At 40.2% G+C, this 23,725-nt stretch overlaps 1 protein-coding gene across 9 annotated transcripts in view; it reads left to right on the forward strand.

Annotated features, from left to right (window-relative positions):
• MLIP (muscular LMNA interacting protein) overlaps positions 1–23,725 on the forward strand; it is a 168,108-nt gene that overhangs the window by 125,370 nt on the left and 19,013 nt on the right. For 6 of the 9 annotated variants that reach the window (XM_074947830.1, XM_074947825.1, XM_074947827.1 and 3 more), the window contains one exon: positions 11,056–11,244. The exons of 2 other annotated variants lie outside the window; for them this stretch is intronic. In XM_074947830.1, the coding sequence (XP_074803931.1) occupies positions 11,056–11,244 (189 nt within the window). Of the gene's footprint in view, positions 1–6,812; positions 7,573–11,055; positions 11,245–23,725 lie in introns of those variants that run through there. One more of the 9 variants, XM_074947832.1, reaches the window with a different exon arrangement.

Here is a 23,725-nt window from a genome sequence, read left to right on the forward strand (position 1 = left end):
CTAGATTGCTTATTAACCCTTTACAGGAGTTCTGACCTGCATTCCTGCTCTGGTCCCAGCAAAAGCAACACACAGACCGAGAGAACCTTTGTTTCTCCCCCCCTCCAGCTTTGAAAGTATCTTGTCTCCTCATTGGTCATTTTGGTCAGGTGCCAGCGATTATCCTAGCTTCTTAACCCTTTACAGGTGAAAGGGTTTTTCCTCTGGCCAGGAGGGATTTAAAGGTGTTTACCCTTCCCTTTATATTTATGACACCATGGCAAATAACAACACTTGGAACTTGAATCAACGTTGTGATGCTGCTGCAAAAAAAGCAAATGTAGTTTTGCATTGCTTTAACAGCAGCATAGCATGCAAATCACAGAAATGATAGTACGGCTTTACTCAGCGCTGGTTAGGTCTTAGCGGGAGTATTGTGTCCTATTTTGGTTACTGCTATATAGAAAGGATGTAGAGAAACTGAAAAGGATCCAGAAGCAAGCAACGAAGAGGATCAAAGGGATGAAATGCAAGCCACATGAGCAAAGGCTGAAGGAATTGGGTATGTTTAGTATGGAAAAGCGGAGATTAAGGGGGAACATGGTAGCGGTCTTCAAATACTTGAAAGGCTGCCATAAAAAAGATGGAGAAAAATTGTTCTCTTTTGCCACAGAGGGCAGGACAAGAGGCAATGGGTTCAAGCTACAGCATAGCCGTTTTAAATTAAATCTCAGGAAAAACTTCCTAACTGTAAGAACAGTAGGACAATAGAGCAGGCTGCCTAGGGAAGTCATGGAATCTCCTTCACTGACGGTTTTCAAAGAGAGTTTGGATAGCCATCCGTCTCGGATGGTTTAGATACAACAAATCCTGCCTCTTGACAGAGGGTGACTAGATGACCCTTGCAGTCCTTTCTAAGCCCATGGTTCTATGATTCTAGATCTGGGTAAGAAACTGTTTTCCTTACGCACAAACATTTTTGAGATTTCAAAAATTTTCCTGTTCCACATTGGGATGAAATTGAGTCCTTTGAAAAAAATTAATAAAAAATGAGAGAAAGTGGGAGAGGCAGATCCACCCTAGAATAGTCAGGTGGTTAGCCACTCACATGGGATGTGGGAAATGCAGCTTCAGATCTCTGTCTAACCACATACAAGGTGAGTGCCCTAACCGCAAGGCTATAGAGTCAAGTTTCTGTCAGTGGCCCACTGAATACTTAAAAAATTATATGTAGTAGAACAGGTCCACGAAGAGAGATTGAGAGAGATACATGCCAGAATTGTCTGATGGTCAGAGCAGTCACCTGGAATATAAGAGAATCAAGCAGAGTAGTGACATGAACTTGGTTCTCCCACATGAGTGCCCGAACCATCTTGCTACTCTGGGATGAGTCTCTGTCTCTCTCTCTCCCTAACCACATCCCTCCCCCCACCCATGCTGGTTTTGACCAGAAATTTCATCTTGGACCTGAAAAGGTGTCAATTAAACTTTCATATTTCTGCAAAAAGCTTTGTTTTGATGAATTAGTGTTTTCTGACAAAAAACCCTTGTGTTATAAAATTTCCAACAAGCTCTTCTCAGCACAATATCTTATGTAGTGACTAGCTGAATATTCCTGACTGTTTTATTACTATTTATTTAAAAGGCTGAATGCCCTTATGTACAGGAGTAAGTTTGTATGGTCCGATTTTTCCTAGTTTCTCTGTGGGCATCAATTGATGTTAATGGCAAAACTCTCAATTTAAATTTATTACTCTGTAGCTTATCCTTTAATCTGCTTTCTTTCTCTACATTAAACCTCAGCCAATCATTTTGATCTTAATATTAGAATTATCTTATATATGTACAAAGGCTCTATTGTGCCTATAGGCTGAGGCCCATTGGATGCTGAGATGGTTAGTTGCAGAGAGGAACACATGCTTCCCTTTACTGGTTGACCTTAGGGTTGACCACAACCAACTACCACGGTTTTAAACATCACAATCTCTGCCATCCCTCGGTGCTAAGCGGTGTTTTAAACATGTTAATGAACATATATTAGCAAACATGTTTGCGAACCACACTTCATTTTCCTAGGCTGGACAGGGCCATGAGATGCATTGGCTTTATCAGACTAGGAGGAGTGGGGAGGATTAGCTAACCTAACCTTGACTACATTTCCTAGTCTACGGGTATGTCTATACTACCTGCTGGATTGGCGGGCAGCGATTGATCCAGTGGGGGTCGATTTGTTGTGTCTAAACCATCCAAGATGGATGGCTATCCAAACTCTCTAGAACCATACCTAGATCTAGAATCATAGAACCATGAGCTTAGAAAGGACTGCAAGGGTCATCTAGTCACCCTCTGTCAAGAGGCAGGATTTGTTGGGTCTAAACCATCCAAGACGGATGGCTATCCAAACTCTCTTTGAAAACCTCCAGTGAAGGAGATTCCATGACTTCCCTAGGCAGTCTGCTCTATTGTCCTACAAGTCTAGATGCGATAAATCGACCCCGAGCACTCTTCCGTCAACTCCGGTACTCCACTGGAGTGAGAGGCGTAGGTGGAGTCGACGCGGGAGCACCAGCAGTTGACTCACAGCAGTGAGGACACCGCAGTGAGTAGATCTAAGTACGTTGACTTGAGCTACGTTATTCACGTAGCTGAAGTTGCGTAACTTAGATCGATCCCCCCCCGCCCCAGTGTAGACCAGGCCTTAGTCAGTGGCTCTCAACCTTTTCAGGTTGGCTACTCCTTATTCAAAGTCAAAAATTTTCATGGTCCCCTTACATTTTCTATCACAGTAAGAGTAAAAATTGCATCAATGTTAACAATAAGCACATATAATTTATTTGTGTGTGTTTTGAGTTTGACAGAGAATATTTGACCTTGAATGATAAGGGTGTGTGGGCAGTCAGTTTACTTTAGATTGTACTAAAATATTCAGCATCCCATGTCTCCCTTGACTGCCTTTGTTACCCCTCAGCAAGCCACTGATTGAAAAATACTGATCTAAACAAAGCGAAGGGGACCTTGCTGAACAAGAGGTGTAATTTACCCCTCCCCTCATCTGATTATTTAATTTGATCTAGTGCAGTGGGTGTTTTGTTGATGAAGTAACAATGCAGTCTCCAAGCTCTGTAACTTGAAATAAAGACAAGTTGGACTTTATATCTCTGTTCAGCAGTCTTTCTTATATTTGAGGTTTATTATAGAGATAAACAAATTTATGTCATTTAGGGGAATTATATGTGGACATAACTCCAATTTGTGATTATGTATACTTTGGTGTGTTCCAGGGCTGTCAAGTGATTAAAAAAATTAATCGCGATTAATCGCACTGTTAAATAATAATAGAATACCATTTATTTTAAATATTTTTGGATGTGTTCTACATTTTAAAATATATTGATTTCAATTTTAACACAATACAAAGTGCACAGTACTCACTTTATATTTATTTTTATTACAAATATTTGCACTGTAAAAAACAAAAGATCTAGTAATTTTCAATTCACCTAATATAAGTACTGTAGTGCAATCTCTTTATTGTGAAAGTTGAACTTAAGAATGTAGAATTATGTACAAAAATATAACTGCATTCAAAAATAAAATAATGTAAAACTTCAGAACCTACAAGTCCATTCAGTCCTATTTCTTGTTCAACCAATCGTGCAGACAAACAAGTTTGTTTACATTTGCAGGAGATAATGCTGCCCACTTCTTGTTCACAATCTCATCTGAAAGTGAGAACAGGTGTTCACATGGCATTTTTGTGGCTGGTGTTGCAAGATATTTACATGCCAGATGCGGTAGAGATTCATATGTCCTTTCATGCTTCAACCACAATTCCAGGGGACATGCACCCATGCTGATGACGGGTTCTGCTTGATGTTAATCCAAAGCAGTGTGGATCGATGCATGTTCATTTTCATCATCAGAGTTAGATGCCACCAGGAGAAGGTCCATTTTCTTTTTTGGTGGTTCAGGTTCTGTAGTTTCCACATCGGAGTGTTGCTCTTTTAATCTGCATTTTCTGAAAGCATGCGCCACACCTCGTCCCTCTGAGATTTTGGAAGGCACTTCAGATTCTTAAACCTTGGGTTGAGTTCTGTAGCTATCTTTAGAAAGCTAACATTGGTACCTTCTCTGTTTTTTGTCAAATCCGCAGCGAAAGTGTTCTTAAAATGAACATGTGCTGTGTCATCATCCGAGTCTACTATAACATGAAATATATGGCAGAATGCAGGTAAAAGAGTTGGAGACATACAATTCTTCCCCTAGGAGTTCAGTCACAAATTTAATTAACACATTATTTTTTTAACAAATGTCATCTGCAGGGAAGCATGTCCTCTGGACTGGTGGCCAAAGCATGAAGGGGCATATGAATGTTTAGCATATCTGGCAAGTAAATACTTTGAAATGCCAGCTACAAAAGTCCCATGCGAATGCTTGTTCTCACTTTATGGTGACATTGTAAATAAGATGTGGGCAGCATTATCCTGCGTAAATATAAACAAACTTGTTTGTCTTAGCGATTGGCTGAACGAGAAGAAGGACTGAGTGGACTTATAGGCTCCAATGTTTTGCATTGCTTTGTTTTCGAGTGCAATTATGTAACAAAAAAAAATCTACCTTTGTAAATTGCACTTTTATGATAAGGAGATTGCACTACAGTACTTGTATGAGGTGAATTGAAAAATACTCTTCTTTTGTTTATCATTTGTACAGTGCAAATATTTGTAATAAAAATAATAATATAAAATGAGCCATGTACACTTTGTATTCTGTGTTGTAATTGAAATCAATATATTCGAAAAAGTAGAAAAACATCCAAAATATTTAATAAATTTCAATTGGTATTCTATTTAACAATGTGATTAAAACTGCAATTAATCACGATTAATTTTTTAATCACAATTACTTTTTTTGAGTTAATCGTGTGAGTTAACTGCAATTAATTGACAGCCCTAATGTGTACATATGCTTGCTGCTGTGTATAGGCATATCTCAAATCAAAATAAGTACAGTTTAAAATACAGAATCATTTCTATTGAATTTTTGTTTTATTTACAAAATTATTAAACAGTTACCCAGATTTAAGCTACATGAGTCAAATGTTCATAAGCTTTCTGCTTTTGCCTAACTTTCAATAGGAGTTTTACTGTTGCATTCAATCGGAGCAAAGTTAGGCTAATGCTGAGCATATTTCAAAATCCTACCCTTTTTATAGAATATATTTGTAGGCCTTCTGAGTCATCAATTTATGTGATGGCTGGTTGCATCTGGTTCCAAAAGTTATTTTGCACGATGTAGAGTCATACAATATCATTAATGCATTAATTATGCATTAATGCATTAATGCATTAATTAAATCATTAATTATCTCTGTTATATCGCTAAGTTGGGACATTTTTAGTTGTTTTTAAAAAATAATAAACCGAATTTTAGAGATACATTCAGGATTCTCTGATCCTACATCACAGAAACCAAACTATATCTGTGCGCAATGTTTTGCAGATTGCTAAGTAATATACGTTTGCAGTAATATTACAGAAGTTTGGGGAAACTAACAAAACTGTATAATAATATGGGTGTTTGACAAAAGCCAAAATAAAACTAAAGCAAAACCAAATGATCAAAGTTCTCTTCTAACAAATAGACTACTGAATTCACCAGAAGGAAAAGGCTATATTTCATGATGAATGTTAAATTCGGCTTTCCCTATGTAAAAAAAAATTTCAGTTTATTTTAATGGATGATAAAATGAACATATTAATCATGACATATGGAATACCATAAGTCTACTGTAAAAGAATTGTAATTTTACAGGGATCTTTAATTGTGAAGTGTTTATTTCCTGAAATGGGGAAGGGGTTGGTGGTGGTACGTGTAAAGGAAACATAATTCAGGGATGTCATAGTATAGTGAATGAGTATCCGATCCTCAGCTGGTATCAATTGGCATATCTCTACTGGAGTTCATGAATGAATCAGAAGAACACCACTTATCCAGTATGAATTTTCAGACAAATAGTCACTTGAGCCAAAATTTGTAATTTTGGGGGGATTTACAGATATTTTCATGAAAATCCAGAGTTGGCTGACTACATATGAATAACTTTTACCCCTGAAATGTAGTGAACTGAATTTAGTACATTTTTTCAATAAAGTATTTGAGATTTTATTTTTAGATTTCAACCACTGCTACTTGTACAGATTCACAGGATTGCTCTTTGATGTAAGCAGCTCATCTAGCTGTAAAACTTGACCATCTCACACTTTTATTTCTCCATGGCTGCTAAAATATGATTGAAATCCCATATTTATTTCCTCACATTTTTTCATGTGTGGTACTTCTCTTAATGTCCTTACCAGTGGAGCCTTTGATTCATTTCACTTTTTTACTTGCCATCACAATAGTTAAATAGCCTTTTGCACAATGATGTTGATGATTATTTTTGCTTGCTCAAATCTTTGACACACCATACAATTTCTTAGCGGAGACAGGCAGAATCCTGCAACATTATGTCTGATGTAATTGAAAACAAAGATTTTTTACTGTCTCCATCTTTCCCCCTTTTTCATGGAAATTGGGGCTTTGGAAATCTTTAACTTCCTTTTAAAAAAAGTTCATATTTCTGTTCTTTCTCTTTTTTTATTCCTTCCCTGTCCTTACAATATCACAGTCTCCGCACATTTCCCTTTCCGAGTCATGTTGCCAACATTCTCCTTCACATACATAAAACAAAGAGAGGAATTCCTTGACGTGATAAACTTAAGAGCAGATAGAGTAGCTGATGTTCTAAACAGTGCCAATTGTATTTACTCTTCTCTTCTGATTTTTCTTAGACATCTGCATTACCTTCTTCCCTTTCCTGTCATGCCTCCCCGTTTGACACTGAGCACTGGTGATCATGTGGGTGACATTCAGTTTGAGACCTAGTGATGCAGCCACCTGTATTTGGTGATCTTCAGCTCCACCACTCCCTGTGTGGATCTCATAATTTGCATGGCAGAGAGTAGTTTTTCACTTATTATGGGACAGGCAAAACTGCTCCATATGGAAAATATCTTTGTCCTTACAACAAAAATATTAAAATTTGCTTTTAAGTTCAGCATTTTTCATGCAGTTCTTCATATGTGTTTTTGCATTATTCATCTTCTACCTTTACCCAAGATTCTTCATTTGTAGGATCATATTATGTAAAGTAGGAAAATAATATTTTGTTGTGCTTTGAATGAAATTGCAATGTTGAAATGGTGTGCTGATCATTTTTTGAGGCTAAATTAAATGGAGTTCCTTAATTTGTTAAAATTCCTCTGGAAAAGATGTAGAATTATACAAATAGATGGAGCTCTTTTTATCAGTGTTTTGGTCCTGCCTGTCTGCCTATGTGCCAATAAAATGTATATATTTGGGGAAAACATTGATTTTATTTTGGCTTTTTCTTGTAATGGCTCATACTGATTTTCTGTTTTTCTGAGGAGAAGTGTAGCTTTTAGCAGTGACCATTCACTGAAGTTATTATTATCACCTATCTATTTAATCAATGAATGTACCATGAAGTTACCTTTCTCCTTCTGAAAACGCATTATATTTTCAGCAATAAAGGTAGATTTTAATATTTTTATGGGGCTGGTTAATTATGGAAACATTGGGGTTCAGTGCCTACATTTTCAGGGCCTTTAAGCATTTAAGAATGCTATATGCCCATTAAATGGATGAATAAGTTTTTGATGGTTCAATAGAATACCATAATTTTTAGCATTTTCCTCATCATGGGAATAGACTTTGTTCTTTGATTGGTACATTTTAATGATGATTCTCCAAGGCTGCTTTAAAGGATATATTTGCTAGTGGAGAGTGTGCATTATTTACAGTAAATAATTTCTACAAATGCTAACGAATGACTGACTCAGTTTTCATGAAAGTATCAAATGATAGATTTTGTGTCTTGTGGATGCTAAGACCTTTGTGGGTATAAGGAGTTGGTTAACACCATGTCTTATGCAGCTGTTCAAGTACTCCCTTTATTTTTTTCATCATGGATATGTATTATTCACTTGCATGATTTAGAATTAGGGCTGTCGATTAATCGCAGTTAACTCATGTGACTAACTCAACAAAATTAATCATGATTAAAAAAGTTAATCACAATTAATCACAGCTTTAATTGCACTGTTAAACAATAGAATACCAATTGAAATTTATTAAATATTTGCGGATGTTTTCCTACATTTTCAAATATATTGATTTCAATTACAATGCAGAATACAAAGTGTACAGTGCTCCCTTTATATAATTTTTTATTACAAATGTTTGTACTGTAAAAATGATAAAAGAAATAGTATTTTTCAATTCACCTCATACAAGTACTGTAGTGTATTCTCTTTATCAAGAAAGTGCAACTTACAAATGTACATTTTTTTCGTTACATAATTGCACTCCAAAACAAAACAATGTAAAACTGTAGCGCCTACAAGTCCACTCAGTCCTACTTCTTGTTCAGCCAATTGCTAAGACAAACAAGTTTGTTTACATTTACGGGAGATAATGCTGCCTCTTTATTTACAATATCACCTGAAAGTGAGAACAGGTGTTCTTATGACACTTTTGTAGCTGGAATTGCAAGGTATTTATGTGCCAGATATGCTAAACATTTGTATGCCCCTTTATGCTGTGGACACCATTCCAGAGAACATGCTTCCAATTAAATTTGTGACTGAACTTCTTGGGGGGAGAATTGTATGTCCCCTGCTCTGTTTTACCCGCATTCTGCCATATATTTCATGTTATAGCAGTCTTGAATGATGAGCTAGCACATGTTGTTGGTTTTAAGAACACTTTCACTGAAGATTTGACAAAATGCAAAGAAGTTACTAATGTGAAATTTCTAAAGCTACAGCACTCAATCCACGGTTTAAGAATCTGAAGTGCCTTCCAAAATCTGAGTGGGACGAGGTGTGGAGCTTGCTTTCAGAAGTCTAAAAAGACCAACACTCTGATGTGGAAACTACAGAACCCGAACCACCAAAAAAGAAAATTAACTGTCTGCTGGTGGCATCTGACTCAGATGATGAAAATGAACATGCGTTGGTCCGTACTGCTTTGGATCATTATCGAGCAGAACCTGTCATCAGCATGGACACGTCCTCTGGAATGTTGGTTGAAGCATGAAGGGACATATGAAGTTTTAGCACATCTGGCACATAAATATCTTGAGACACTGGCTATAGCAAAGCCATGCGAACGCCTGTTCCGACTTTCGGGTGGTGATGTAAACAAGAAGTGGGCAGCATTATCTCCCCTATGTGTGAATACACTTGTTTGTCTGAGCGATGGGCTGAACAAGAAGTAGGACTGAGTGGACTTGTAAGCTCTAAAGTTTTACATTGTTTTGTTTTTGAACGCAGTTATTTTTGTACATAATTCTACATTTGTAAGTTCAACTTTCATGATAAAGAGATTGCACTACAGTTGTAATGGAGGAATTGAAAAATACTATTTCTTTTATCATTTTTACAGTACAAACATTTGTAATCAAAAATAAATATAAAGTGAGCACTGTACACTTTGTATTCTGTGTTGTAATTGAAATCAATATATTTGAAAATGTAGAAAACACCCAAAAATTTAAATAAATGGTGTTCTATTATTGTTTAACAGCACGATTAATTGTGTGATTAATTTTTTTAATCGCTTGACAGCCCTACTAGGAATGAAAACAGGATAGAGCCATTTTCCTTTCTTTTTTTTCCCCATACAGCAACTATGAAATGGAGCATGATCTCATAATAACATATTACTCTGTGGAGATCCCCCATTGAAACGAACACCATAAAATAAAAATAAATTATTTTAAATTAGGTTGAAAATTTGAATGATTAATATAATTTTCGTACTACTCTTAATGTGCTGCCTTCCACTGGAGGATTGAATTCTGATGGTTTTTCTTTTGAAATATAATGTACCAACAACAAATTGATAATGGGGTCCTAGAGGACTGTGAGCATTTGCAGCTCTTTATAAGTAAGACTATTAAGAATAAGAGTAGTCCTATTCTTTATCTTTAAAAGTAAACCCATTTGGAACAATGCAGAACCAGAGAGGAATGAAACTTAATTTGAAACAGAGCCAAGAGGAACATTTGTCCAAACTTTGTGTCACTGATGGAATAGGGATTCTTTTGAAGAACAGCAGCATGCAGTGTTGGTGAACACTGATATCTGTCAGGTGTCTACTTCCTTCTACCTTTCTGACTGTTTTTTTTTCTATTGGGTCCATTCCACTTGTTTTCTATACTCAGTATATCTATGGCCTTACATTATGTATGTGAATAGTATATTATCTCACCCTCGAGCTGATTGCTACAATTATAAAGAATCCTGTTATATGGCATCTCCAGGCACTATAAATGGGAGAGCTTTGTTGGCTAAATTGAGCTCCCAGCTCATTAACTAGACAGGAAATTGGGGAGAGAAGCGGAAGAGATTTGGATTTATCAAAGCAGAGGCAAAACATGACTGAGATTTTGCCAGAAAAGCATAGCCCCCTGCCCATCTCTAACCTTTATTAAAAATGTTTGGAGAATCATTTCAAGTGATCTTAAATGTGTCAGCTGCAAAGAGCTTGTAAAATCCATTTTCTGTCTTATTGATTACTCTAAAAAGCTGAAAGCATTGAGGAGGGAAGTTTCATGTGCATGTACCTTCCCTAATGTAATTACTAAACATTCAGAATAAAATGGATGGAAAGTTTTTGTGTATGCTTTAAATTTATTATATTACCTAATATAAATTTGGTTAACTCTAACTTTTCTCTTGTGTAATAAATCAGTCACATTTAGAAATAAAAACATCACAGGATTTGTCAAATATTGTTTGTTTACTGAGCACTTCTGCTACCAAAGCATCCCGCCTCAAAAAGTTTCCAGACTATTTAGGCTTTGTATTCTGGCCCAAACTCCGGCCTTGGTTACACCGGTGCAATCATATTAACATCAGTGGAGTAACCAAGAAGACAATTTGCCTTTCTGCACCAGGCTTCTTTTGTCCACTAATCAAACTCTTTATATGCTTTTCTTCTCTCTAGGACAATGCTCCCCTCCATCCTCTATATCCGACTAAATTGATCCCTCCAACTAAGTCCCCATTACATCCACAGTCCATCTGCCATGCTGACTGTTTAACCCCCGGGCCCTTCAGTCATTTGTCTTCCATCTTATGTGATGTTCATGAGAGTTCTTATAGGCCTTACAGTCGCAACGCTTTGTATAATAAGGTGAGCCTTCCGTGCTGCTATTGTCTTGTGTTATGTCTGATGTAATTCAGCATTCTTCTGCTGCACTGGAAAATAAATTTTACAAGTGGATGGAGTTCAGTTGTGGCTTTAGACCACATCCCTACATTGGGAGAGGTGAGATGCCCAACAGATGCTCTGGGAGATGTTGTGCCACAGACAGACATAATATCTCCTGGAGCTTCAGGGGATAATGGCTATATCATGGCCCTTTCACATTGCAGAACTTGTGCTCCATTCCCCTCCCCCAAGAACTTATTTTGCCAGCCTTTGTGTGTGTGTGTGTGGTGGGAGGAAAGGTCAGATCCTGACTTCCCCTCTCCATCTCCTTTAAAGCTGCTAGTTCTACTGTAGGTGCAAGGCTCACACAATCCTTGCACCCCGGGACTATGACCCAAATCCTGTAAACATTTACTGGTGCTTAACTTCCCTTAATCAAGGAATCCCATTAAAGTCCATGATCTTAAAGCTAACTAGTGAGTATTTGCTGCATTGGCACTTACGATGCATTGGCACTTACAGCTCCTGTTTTGGGGGCATTTATGTGGGAAGAAAGCCCCAGAACCTCAAAGGTATTTAGATGCTTAACTCTCATTGAAATTGATGGCAGTTAAATGTCTAAATACCTCTGAATATCTAAGATGAAGCTTCTTACTCCCTCTCACCTTCTCATTTACTTTGATGGAATTAGACAAAATCTGGCCAAAAGGCTTAACCCCATATGACATGAAAGTTAATCTTATCTTTGCCCTGAGAAATGCAGTCTGCATTTCTTTAAAAGTGATTTGATGAAAAGAGCCTCTGGGGGCTGTTTCTTTATGCTGTATCACAATTTCTTCTTCAGGGGAAATTAAAATCTTGAGATTCCCATAAACATTATTGGTGATTCTTTGTTCACTTAGTTAGATTTATACAAGCTTTAAAAAACCACAATATGAAAATGTGCTAATCTAAGTTTTGCTAAACTTTCCAGACATTTTTACTTACTCAGTAATTTACAGTGAGATATTTTCAAGGTTGCCCCTTCATAAGGGGACAATTTTAATGACTAGTTCATACAGCCAAAAGGATTTTGGAGGATTGGGCCAAAAGAAATCTGATGGTGTTCAACAAGGACAAGTGCAGAGTCCTGCACTTAGGAAGGAAGAATCCCAGGCACTGCTACAGGTTGTGGACTGACTGGCTAAGTGGCAGTTCTGCAGAAAAAGACGTGGGGATTACAGTGGACAAGAAGCTGGATATGAATCAACAGTGTGCCCTTGTTGCCAAGAAAGCTAACGGCATATTGGGCTGCATTAGTAGGAGCATTGCCAGCAGATTGAGGGAAGTGATTAGTCCCCTCTATTCAGCACTCGTGAGGCCACATCTGGAGTATTGCATTCAGTTTTGGGCCCCACACTACAAGAAGGATGTGGAAAAATTGGGAAAGCGTCCAGTGAAGGGCAACAAAAATGATTAGGGGACTGGAACACATGAGTTATGAGGAGAGGCTGAGGGAACTGGGATTGTTTAGTCTGCGGAAGAGAAGAATGAGGGGGGATTTGATAGCTGCTTTCAACAACCCGAAGGGGGTTCCAAAGCTAGGAGCTAGGCTGTTCTCAGTGGTGGCAGATGGCAGAACAAGGAGCAATGGTCTCAAGTTGCAGTGGGGGAGGTCTAGGTTGGATATTAGGAAAAACTATTTCACTAGGAGGGTAGTGAAGCACTGGAATGGGTTACCTAGGGAGGTGGTGGAATCTCTATCCTTAGAGGTTTTTAAAGCCCGGCTTGACAAAGCCCTGGCTGGGATGATATAGTTGGTGTTGGTCCTGCTTTGAGCAGGGGGTTGGACTAGATGACCTCCTGAGGTCTCTTCCAAGAGCAAGCAGCTTCATTGAGCACCTCCATTCTTGTTGGACACTTGCTATTATAGACTTCCTCGTTTCTCACTATTTCCTTTACTTAAGAACATAGTACAGAGTCTATTATTCCCCCTTAATTTCTATGGTAGATGGAATTTTCTAACTTAGCACAAAGATCCAAACTGCAATTGTTACCTAATTAACAAAAAAAGAAAAGAAAATTAGGCTTCGTAATGCCTTTTAACACCTCATGAGTTCAAAGGATTTCAAAATAGAGCAGATGAGCAGGATTTCAAAATAGCTGTTGCCACCTGATCGCATTTTACCTGTTTTGCCGTGAGCTTACTCTGCAGATAGTGTATAAAATTACAGAGCAGAATGTGTTGTAACAGAAACAACTCTAAGACAAGGATTTACTTTATACAAGATGGGCAGTAGCTATTAATGTAGAGCAACATTTTCAAACTTTGGTGACCAAAGTTAGGTTTCTACATCTATTTTTAGGCAGTTGAATAAAAGTGGCCTAATTTTCAAAGGTGCTGAACACTGACAGCTCCTAGGGTACAACTATACAGCCCAAGCCAGTGAGCCTTTCTGCGTGGGTCAACAGACTTGGGCTAATGCAGTTCACACTACCGTGCTAAAAATAGCTGTGTAGACATTGCAGCTTGGGCTGGAGTTCAGGCACTGAAGACTAGGATGGGGGGTGGACTTCAGATCCCCTGCTCCAGCCTGAGCTACAACTCCAAAATGCTGTCTACACAGCCATTTTTAGTGTGGTAGCATGAGCCCAAGTTTGTTGACCAGGGCTGTAAGGCTTGCTGCTGTTGGTCTGGGCTATCTAGACATATTCTATATGACTTATTGGGATTTGTGGGTTCTCAGCCTTTCTGAAAATCAGGCCACTTGTAATTGAGTGCCTAATTATAGCTTTAGAAATATAACGGTAGGTATCCAGGTTTGACAATATTGGGCATATGCTGTATTTAGAAATTTTCCTATTAGTGTCAGTTTCCTGAGTCACCAACACTCATACATTACACAGTTTTATTTTTTACATTTTGAATTTAAATAAATCAGCATATACCTAGCAAAGGTCATAGGAATATGGTAAAAATGTAAACTAAAAGGAAAATATCAAATCTACACTGAAAGGTATGATTTGAGAATCTGTCTAGACTGTCCATCTTAGGTACGATCTAGGGATGGATCCTGGCCCCCTGCAGGAGGATATCCCACAGGCATAAAGCTAGCAGACAAAGTAGAGCCAGCTTCTATGCCAGCTGCTTTAACCACCTTGGGTAGGGTGTGTGATGGACAAGGTGGAGAAGAGTTCTATTATACCAAGTTTCCATTTGTCTCAGGTCCCTTGTGGTGGCTCAGCTAAGGATACTTCTTGAACTAACTCCTTTGTGACAGGTTTCAGAGTGGTAGCTGTGTTAGTCTGTATCAGCAAAAACAACGAGGATTCCTCTGATGAAGTGGGTTTTAGCCCACGAAAGCTTGTGCCCAAATAAATGTGTTAGTCTCTAAGGTGCCACAAGGACTCCTCATTGTTTTAACTCCTTTGTGTGACTCAAGGCTAAGTTGAGAATAAGTTCTCCTCTAGTGTGTTCTAGAACTACCTGTCCAAAGAAGGAATCACTGATTATGTCTACACTATGAAATTAGGTCGATTTTATAGAAGTCAATTTTTAGAAATCAATTTTATACAGTCGATTGTGTATGTCCCCACTAAGCGCATTAAGTCGGCGGAGTGCGTCCTCACTATCGTGGCTAGCATCGACTAACGGAGCGGTGCACTGTGGGAAGCTATCCCACAGTTCCCGCAGTCTCTGCTGCCCACTGGAATTCTGGGTTAAGCTCCCAATGCCTGATGGGGCAAAAACATTGTCGCGATTGGTTTTGGGTACATGTCGTCAGTCTCTCCTCCCTTTGTGAAAGCAACTGCAGACAATCATTTCACGCCTTTTTTTCTGGGTTACCCGTGCAGACGCCAGAACATGGCACGTATGGAGCCCACTCAGCTCACTGCTGCTGTTGCAAGCATTGTAAACACCTCACACATTATACTGCAGTATGTGCAGAGCCTGGCTAAGAGATGCCAGCATGAGGACGACTGTGAGGAGGACATGGACACAGATGTTCCTGAAAGCATGGGATGTGGCAATTAGGACATCATGGTGGCAGTGGGGCTGGTTGATACAGCGGAACACCAATTCTGGTCCCAGCAAACAAGCAAAGACTGGTGGGACCACATAGTCTTGTAGGTATGGGATGATTCCCAGTGGCTGCGAAACTTTCGCATGCGTAAGGGCACTTTCCTGGAACTCTGTGAGTTGCTTTCCCCTGCGCTGAAGCACAGGAATACCAAGATGAGAGCTGCCCTGACAGTTGAGAAGTGAGTGGCGATAGCCCTGTGGAAGCTTGCAACGCCTGACTGCTACTGGTCAGTCGGGAATCAATTTGGAGTGGGCAAATCTACTGTGGAGACTGCTGTGATTCAAGTAGCCAGTGCAATCACTGACGTTCAACTATCAAGGGTAGTGACTCTGGGAAATGTGCAGGTCATAGTGGATGGCTTTGCTGCAATGGGATTCCCTAACTGTGGTGGAGCGATAGTCGGAACACATATCCCTATCTTAGCACCGGACCACCTTGTCAACCAGTATATGAACTGCAAGGGGAATTTTTCAATGGTGCTGCAAGAACTGGTGGATCACAAGGGACGTTTCACTGACATCAACGTGGGATGGCCAGGAAAGGTGCATGACGCTCGCATCGTGAGGGACTCCGGGTTGTTTGAGCAGCTGCAAGAAGGGACTTACTTCCCAGACCAGAAAATTACTGTTGGGGATGTTGAAATGCCAAGAGTTATCTTTGGAGACCCAGCCTACCCCTTGCTCCTATGGCTCATGAAGCCATACACAGGCAGCCTGGATAGTAGTAAGGAGCAGTTCAACTATAGGCAGAGCAAGTGCAGAATGGTGGTAGAATGTGCCTTTGGATGTTTAAAAGCTCTCTGGCACTGTTTGCTGACAAGGTTAGACCTCAGCACAACCAATATTCCCACTGTTATTACTGCTTGCTGTGTGCTCCACAATATCTGAGAGTAATGGGGAGAGTAACTTTATGGCGGGGTGGGAGAGGTTGAGGCAAATCGCCAGGCTGCCAATTTTGAACAGCCAGACACCAGGGCGATTAGAAGAGCACAAGTAGTGTGCTGCACATCAGAGAGGCTTTGAAAACCAGTTTCATGACTGGCCAGGCTATGTGTGTGTTTCTCCTTGCTGCAAACCCGCCCGCTTTGTTGATTTTAATTCCCTGTAAGCCAACCACCCTCCCCCCTTCGATCACAGCTGGCAAAGGAAATAAAGTCACTATTGTTTTGAAACCATGCATTCTTTCTTTTTAATTAATAAAAGGGGAGATAACTGATAAGGTAGCCCAGGTGGGGTAGGGCGGGGTGGGGGAGGAGGGAAGGACAAGGCCACATTGCTTATGGTAGCCACACTACAAATCAAAACTGTTTGAAAGACAGCCTTCTGTTGCTTGGGCCATCCTCTGGAGTGGAGTGGCTGGGTGCCTGGAGCCTCCCCCCCTGCATTCTTGGGCATCTGGGTGAGGAGGATATGGAATTTGGGGAGGAGGGCAGGCGGTTGTACAGTAGATGCAGCGGCGGTCTGTGCTCTTGTTGGCTTTCCTTCAGCTCCACCAGACGCCTGAGCATGTCCATTTGCTCCCCCATTAGCCTCAGCATTGCATCCTGCTTCTTCTAATCGCGCTCACTTAATGCTTTCCTGGACTCTGCCACTGAATGCCTCCATGCATTCAGCTGTGCCCTATCAGATGGGAGGACTGCATGAGCTCGGAAAACACGTCATCACAAGTGCATTATTTTTTTTTGTTGGTTTTTTTTGCCTTCTAATCTGCGATAACCTCAGGGACGGAGATGATAGGGGGAGCATAGAAACATTTGCACCTGCAGGGGATAAAAAGGGAAAGTAAAATTTAAGATGATACATTTCTGAGAATAAAAGGAAGACTCTTTCACAGTGAATCAAGCAATTCACAGCAGACAGCACATGAGCTTTTGGTACAAGGTCGCATTTTGCCTTGTATATTGAGTGCCTGCCAGTATGGTGACACATCACACACGGTTGGGCAACAGAATTCGGTTTCCAGGCAGCCATGGTAAGCCAAAAGGTATGCGGGTTTGGCTTCTAACGCCTTCATAACATGTGGGAATGGTTTCAAACTACAGCACCATCCTTTCCCATAGCAAGCAATGCTGGTTGGGTTTCACATTTAAAAGGAGGGACTGCGGTTTTCGGGTGGATGTGCAGCACACACCTCCCCCCACCCCACTGTGTGGCTATTCTCTGGGACGATCCCTTCACCCCTCCCCCGCCGCCGCGTGGCTATTCTCCGGGATGATCTCTTTTAGCCAAGCGCAAACAACCCAGCATGAATGGGGTCCTTTTACTGTTCCCTTACAAAAATTCCCCTATTTCAGCCAGGTGACCATGAATGATATCACTCTCCTGAGGCTAACACGGAAGGATAAAGACCGAATGTTGTTTGAATGCGACCAAAACCCAGGACCATTCGCTGCCATGCTTTGTGCTGCAGTGATTCCAGACTACTTGCTACTGGCTTGGCGTGGTAAAGTGTCCTACCATTGAGGATGAAATAAAGCAGCCCTCCCCAGAAACCTTCTTTCAGAGTGCCTCCAGGAGAGCTTCATGGAGATGTCCCTGGAGGATTCCCGCTCCATCTCCAGACACGTTAACAGGCTTTTCCAGTAGCTGTACTGGCCAGAATGCATCCCAAGTCTTCAGGGCAAATCAAACATTAAACACTATTGCTTTTAAACCCTGTACTGTAGTTACAAATGTGCACTCACCAGAGCTGCCTCCTCCACCTTCAGGATCGGGGATCCCGCCTTGGGAGAGTATTAGCTCCAGGGTGATGAAAAGGTCCTGGTTGCCAGGGAGAACAGATTCACCGCTTGCCTGCTGCTCATTCTCTTCCTCCTCTTCCTCATCCACAAAATCCTCCTCCATGTTGCGTGAGACTCCCCCCTTGCAGGTGTCCACGGACAGTGGTGGGGTAGTGGTAGGGTCCCCCCCTAGAATGCCATGCAGCTGATCATAGAAACGGCATGTCTGGGGCTCTGACCCAGAGTGACTGTTTGCCTCCTTTGTCTTTTGGTAGGCTTGCCTGAGCTCCTTGACTTTCACACGGCACTGCAGTGTGTCCCTGTTGTAACCTCTGTCCATCACGCCCTGTGCGATTTTGGCATATATATTAGCATTTCTTCTTTTTGATCAGAGTTCTGCTTGCACAGATTCTTCTCCCCATACAGCAATCAGATCCAGTGTCTCTCGTTCACTCCATGCTGGAGCTCGTTTGTGATTCTGGGGGGACTGCATGGTCACCTGTGCTGCTGAGCTCACCACGCTGACCAAACAGGAAATGAAATTCAAAAGTTCCTGGGGCTTTTCCTGTGTACCTGGCTAGTGCATCAGAGTTGAATGTGCTGTCCAGAGCGGTCACATTAGAGCACTCTGGGATAGCTCCCGGAGGCCAATAACGTCGATTTGCGTCCGCACTACCCCAAATTTGACCCAGCAAGGTCGATTTTAGCGCTACTCCCCTCGCCGGGGAGGAACAGAAGTCGATTTTAAGAGCCCTTTAAGTCAACGGAATGGGGTTGCTTGTGTAGATGCATTCATTTTAAAAATGACCTAACGTGGCTAAATTCGACCTAACCCTGTAGTGTAGACCAGGGATTAGTATTAAGAAATAGCTTCTCTAAACTCTGGCCATTTGTGCCATTTTGATTAGTTTATATGTGCATAGCTGAAATCCCCCATTATTATCATTTTGTTTGTCTTTGTTGCGCAGGATCTCTCTTGAAATCTGTGCACCCAATATCCTAGTCTTGATCTGAAGGGCCGGTACTATAGCCCTATTTGCATATTTACATTCTTACAGCTTGGGATTTGTGTCCACGCACATTCAACTGAGTGGTGCTCTATAGTCAGAATTTTTATCTCGCTAGGTTCTAAGCAATTTTTTAGCTACAGTGCTCCATACTTGTAACAACATCTCTTTGGCTGAATCATTTCTTCCTATATAGTTGGAAGTCCAGATGTTACAGTATTCGATTGATTTCTTTCATTCCACCATGTTTCAGTAATGCCTATTATATCAAAGTCCTCTTCCACTGCCGGAATGCAAGTTCATCTATTTTTGCTTATAAGCTTCTCATATTGTTATATAGACATAAGTTTTATTAACCTGCCTAGAAAACACTGACAAAGGCAAAATGAAATGTGAATTTTTCTGTATTAATCTCTGGTACCAGACAGCTTTAGATGACTACAGAAAAATTAATATCACTTGAATGTTTACCTCATAAATCAATAAATCTCAATGTTCACATCATAAGTGGTCAATATTTCCTTATTATATTTTTCAAAATGATGAGCATCCCCTCTTGGACCTCACCCAGATAGCATTTATGTGTGCTTTAAGGAGACATATTTTAGTTTGTTAAAATGTGCAGGTCTAGTAAAGATGGGACAGTAAAATATAGTAATAATAGTTTCAGCTGCAGAACCAGAAGTGTAACAAACTAGCTATTTCAAATTGAAAAAAAAAATCTTGAAATAGTAATAAATACTGAAAGTTGAAAATTATTCTCCATGGTATATATCCTGTAGTATTAACTTTATTAAAATTTATTTACTTTATTAAATTTATTCTCCATGGTATATATCCTGTAGTATAGACTCAGGCAAAACTCCTGTCAATTTAAAGATTTTACACCAGCATAGTTTTTCTTAAGCAGAGTATTCTTTTCTAAGCCCTTTCAGTCAACAGTTATTGTTATTTTAAATCTCTAGAAATCCATCACAAGAGCTAACAATACCTGCAGTGGTTCGTTTGTAGTACAATAGTAATATTCGGCTACTCTATGGCTAAACATCCTTTAGGCCCTCATCCTGTAAACGCTTCTGTATGTTTTTTAACACCTGAGTAATTGCATTGTAGTCAGAGATTACTCACCTGCCTAAAGGTAACCATATACGTTACCAGAGTAACAGCCGTGTTAGTCTGTATTCGCAAAAAGAAAAGGAGTACTTGTGGCACCTTAGAGACTAACCAATTTATTTGAGCATGAGCTTTCGTGAGCGCTGTAGCTCACGAAAGCTCATGCTCAAATAAATTGGTTAGTCTCTAAGGTGCCACAAGTACTCCTTTTCTTTTTGCATATACGTTACCGTTCGCAGGATTGGGGCCTAAAATTCTACATTGCTTGGCCGCAGTGATGATGTGGAATATTGCTGCTGCTCTACCAAAGGCATTTCAGCAGTGCCCGTCATTGCAATATCAAAATGCTGAACACAGTAAATTAGAAATATATGGTCATTGTTCATGGACAGTTTTGTTGTGGGTTGTGCTATTTGTCTGTGCCCAAGCTCCAGAAGCCTGATCTAACTCTCACTGAAGTCAACGGTACTTTTTCCATTGAATTTATCAGCTTTTGGATGAGACTGTACTTGCTTGCCTCTGTTATATAGTATTTTGTGTCTGTGAATAACAGAGAGCGAGATTTTTGTTGCATCGATAAAATTCTGGCAAAAAGCTGGCTCTTGCAGCATATTCTAAAGATAGTCAGACGCTGCCTCGGTTAATCTCTTCTACTGCAATCTAGCTTTATTTAAATTAACTTGGCCACTGAATACTGAAGAGCAGGTCAGTATCAAAAGGAAGAATTTCTAGACTCATATATGTTGCACTTTGTTTCAACAGATTCTCCATTAGAGGGGAAAAAAGAAAAGGAGTACTTGTGGCACCTTAGAGACTAACAAATTTATTTGAGCATAAGCTTAGTACTCCTTTTAGTACACAAGTACTCCTTTTCTTTTTGCGGATACAGACTAACACGGCTGCTACTCTGAAATCTGTCATTAGAGGTAAAGACTCACTACCAGAAGCTCCTGGGAACACTTAGAAATATACTGTGAACAAACAATTGAAAGTATGCAGCATATTTCAGTGAATGTAATTGCCATTCTTCACTCTGAACATTTATTTTAAAATTATCTTAAAGAAATTCCCTTTTAAGTTAGCTTTATGAAAAACAGGATGATCACCTTTCTGTAGATTAGTATCTGTCCACTAGGTTTTTGTGAGCTTTAGAGTGTTTATCACTTTCTTTGTATATTCAGGGCACATGCAGACAGCAGGTGTTTTAAGATGAAATACATTAGCAAAAAGATACAGGGATTAATTAGACAGGCAGGAGGCCATGTTAATTCTGTTTTAGGCTCTGAACCTGTAACTGGATTTTCACAGGCAGATATATCTCTGCACCCACGTGGATCCAACAACAGGACAGGGGCTTAGTTGATAGCCAGACACAAAGGTAATATGGATTTAGTTATTATTCATACAATATAATAATAGATCATGAGTTTTTAGGCTGATAAATTCATAACCGATTTTACCGGTTTTTTTTGGCTCTAATGCCAGGAAATTGCAGAGGCTGTATTTGTCACAGACTGGTGCAAGTGGTGGAAAGAGTCTTTGCTCCTTCATCCCATCCCTGTGCAACTAGTCCTACATAAAGACAAGTTTCCCACATTACATAAATAGATTCTGATCTAGATGGACTCTGAGCCCTCCAGTGTTGTTGCTCTTATCACTGCTCCAGGGTCTTAAATGGGACCCCAAGTAAGATAAGGTTACTGCTACCCCTCCTTATAATGTCTGCTTCTCTTTTCTTCTTTCCCTCCTAAGTGGTATCAGGGCTGGATTAAGGCACCAGCACTTTAGGCATGTGCATAGGTCTCCAAATCCATCAGATTTTATATCAGAATTTCAGCTTTCATTTAACCCTTCCCCCCCCCACCCCCACACACACACGTTTCTGGTCCTTGTGATTGTGGGGGGAAAAGGTCATATGTGCGACCTGAGTGTGACCAATGCAGTGATGCCTGGACAAAGCCTGAAACAGCTCTGGAAATATGAGCTGTCCTTTTTCACTGCTCTGGAGGTCCGCACCAACCAAGAGAGGACTCTGTGCATGGCTGGAGAAGAATAGTGAGCTGGCTCAGCCCACCCATATAAGAAGATTCAATCCAGTTACTAGACCAAGGAATGGAGAATCCCATACTGCCACCCAGGCCTCTCTGGGTGGGAGTGGAATATCTACTCTATTGCTTCTGGAAGGGAAAAGGGGGCCAATTCTGCTGCCCCTGTACCTCTAGAGAAGGCTATGGGAGTAGAGTCATCGATGGCCACATGTCCTGATGAGCATAGGACACTAGATTGCCTTTATTCAGTCCAGGGTGACACCCCATTTTTTAGTACAAGAGAGGTAATCCTCTGCTATACAAAGTAACTGGTGAGGAGTCAAGAAGCAAAGGGGAAATGCTACCAGATCAGCATTTTGCTGCTGATTGTCTGTTATTAGTGAAAACCCTCCTCCTGTAGATCCTCCCTTGGGTTCCACTGTGATTTTACATCCTTTAAAATTATTTCTACTTCTGATATATTATACATGAGTCAATCCACTATTTTCCAGGTCCCACGTTAAAAGGGGGATTCCATTAGTAGTTCTGGCAACAGACTCATTCTGCTCCGATTCATATGGAAACAATATTGGATTAAATTAATTGGCCAGTGGGGATAGAGATTCTTAGAGGTTGACAAATTAGTACTAAGGAGGAGAAAGTGATGAAATATCAATTGGAGTGTGTGTGTGAGGCAGGGGAGATTTACACAGGCACAAATGAGATGTAGGTGCCCAAATCTCACTGACTCTCAAACTCCCATTTGAGTTTTTGTCCATGTGAGTTGGGCACCTAACTCCCATTTGTACCTGTGAAGATCTCCCTTTAAATTAATATCTTTACTAGCAAAATCCCAACATTTGATTTGGGATAATGTTGCTCTTCAAAGATATGTAGAGAATTTGAAAAAGGGTTTGCCCCAATCCTGCAAACCCTTTTCAGACAAACGGCCTTCACACAGATATTACTTATGTGAGTGAAGGTTGCAGGGTCAACATATAATACAAACCTTCAGGCTGTGAATTTTCTCTGCATTGATTATAGTCACACAGCATGTGTGAGGCTTCGATCCTGCAACTTGCTTCACACACCCTGAACCTGTCTAGAGCCCTTTCAAATCAGTGAGTGTCTGCATGGACACAGGGATCTGGCTGGCATAACCAGTGGCAGGATTGAGACCTTAGTCTGTATGGAGACTATTTAAAGGAACCTTTAAGTGTTTTTCATGCTGCACCACTGTTATAATGTAATGAACTCAGCAGTGTTTACCCACTAGAGCTTAAATTCTGATTCACGACATCATAACAGGAAGTGACATCCTATTTGCTAACATCATCTTTGCTATGAATGGAAACTACATTTCAAGGTTGCCATGGAAAAGTATTTCTTTTTTTCCTGACATCACACAAGTTACTTGTTATTCTAGGTGAAAGTTTCTCTCTTTTGAATTTTGATATTTAAATGTTGAATTTTAACTTCTGGACCCTTGTAGGCATGTATTTTTATCAATATTATTTTTTCTATAATCCACCA

This window comes from Natator depressus, chromosome 3, assembly GCF_965152275.1.
Source record: "Natator depressus isolate rNatDep1 chromosome 3, rNatDep2.hap1, whole genome shotgun sequence".
NCBI classification, from domain to species: domain Eukaryota; kingdom Metazoa; phylum Chordata; order Testudines; family Cheloniidae; genus Natator; species Natator depressus.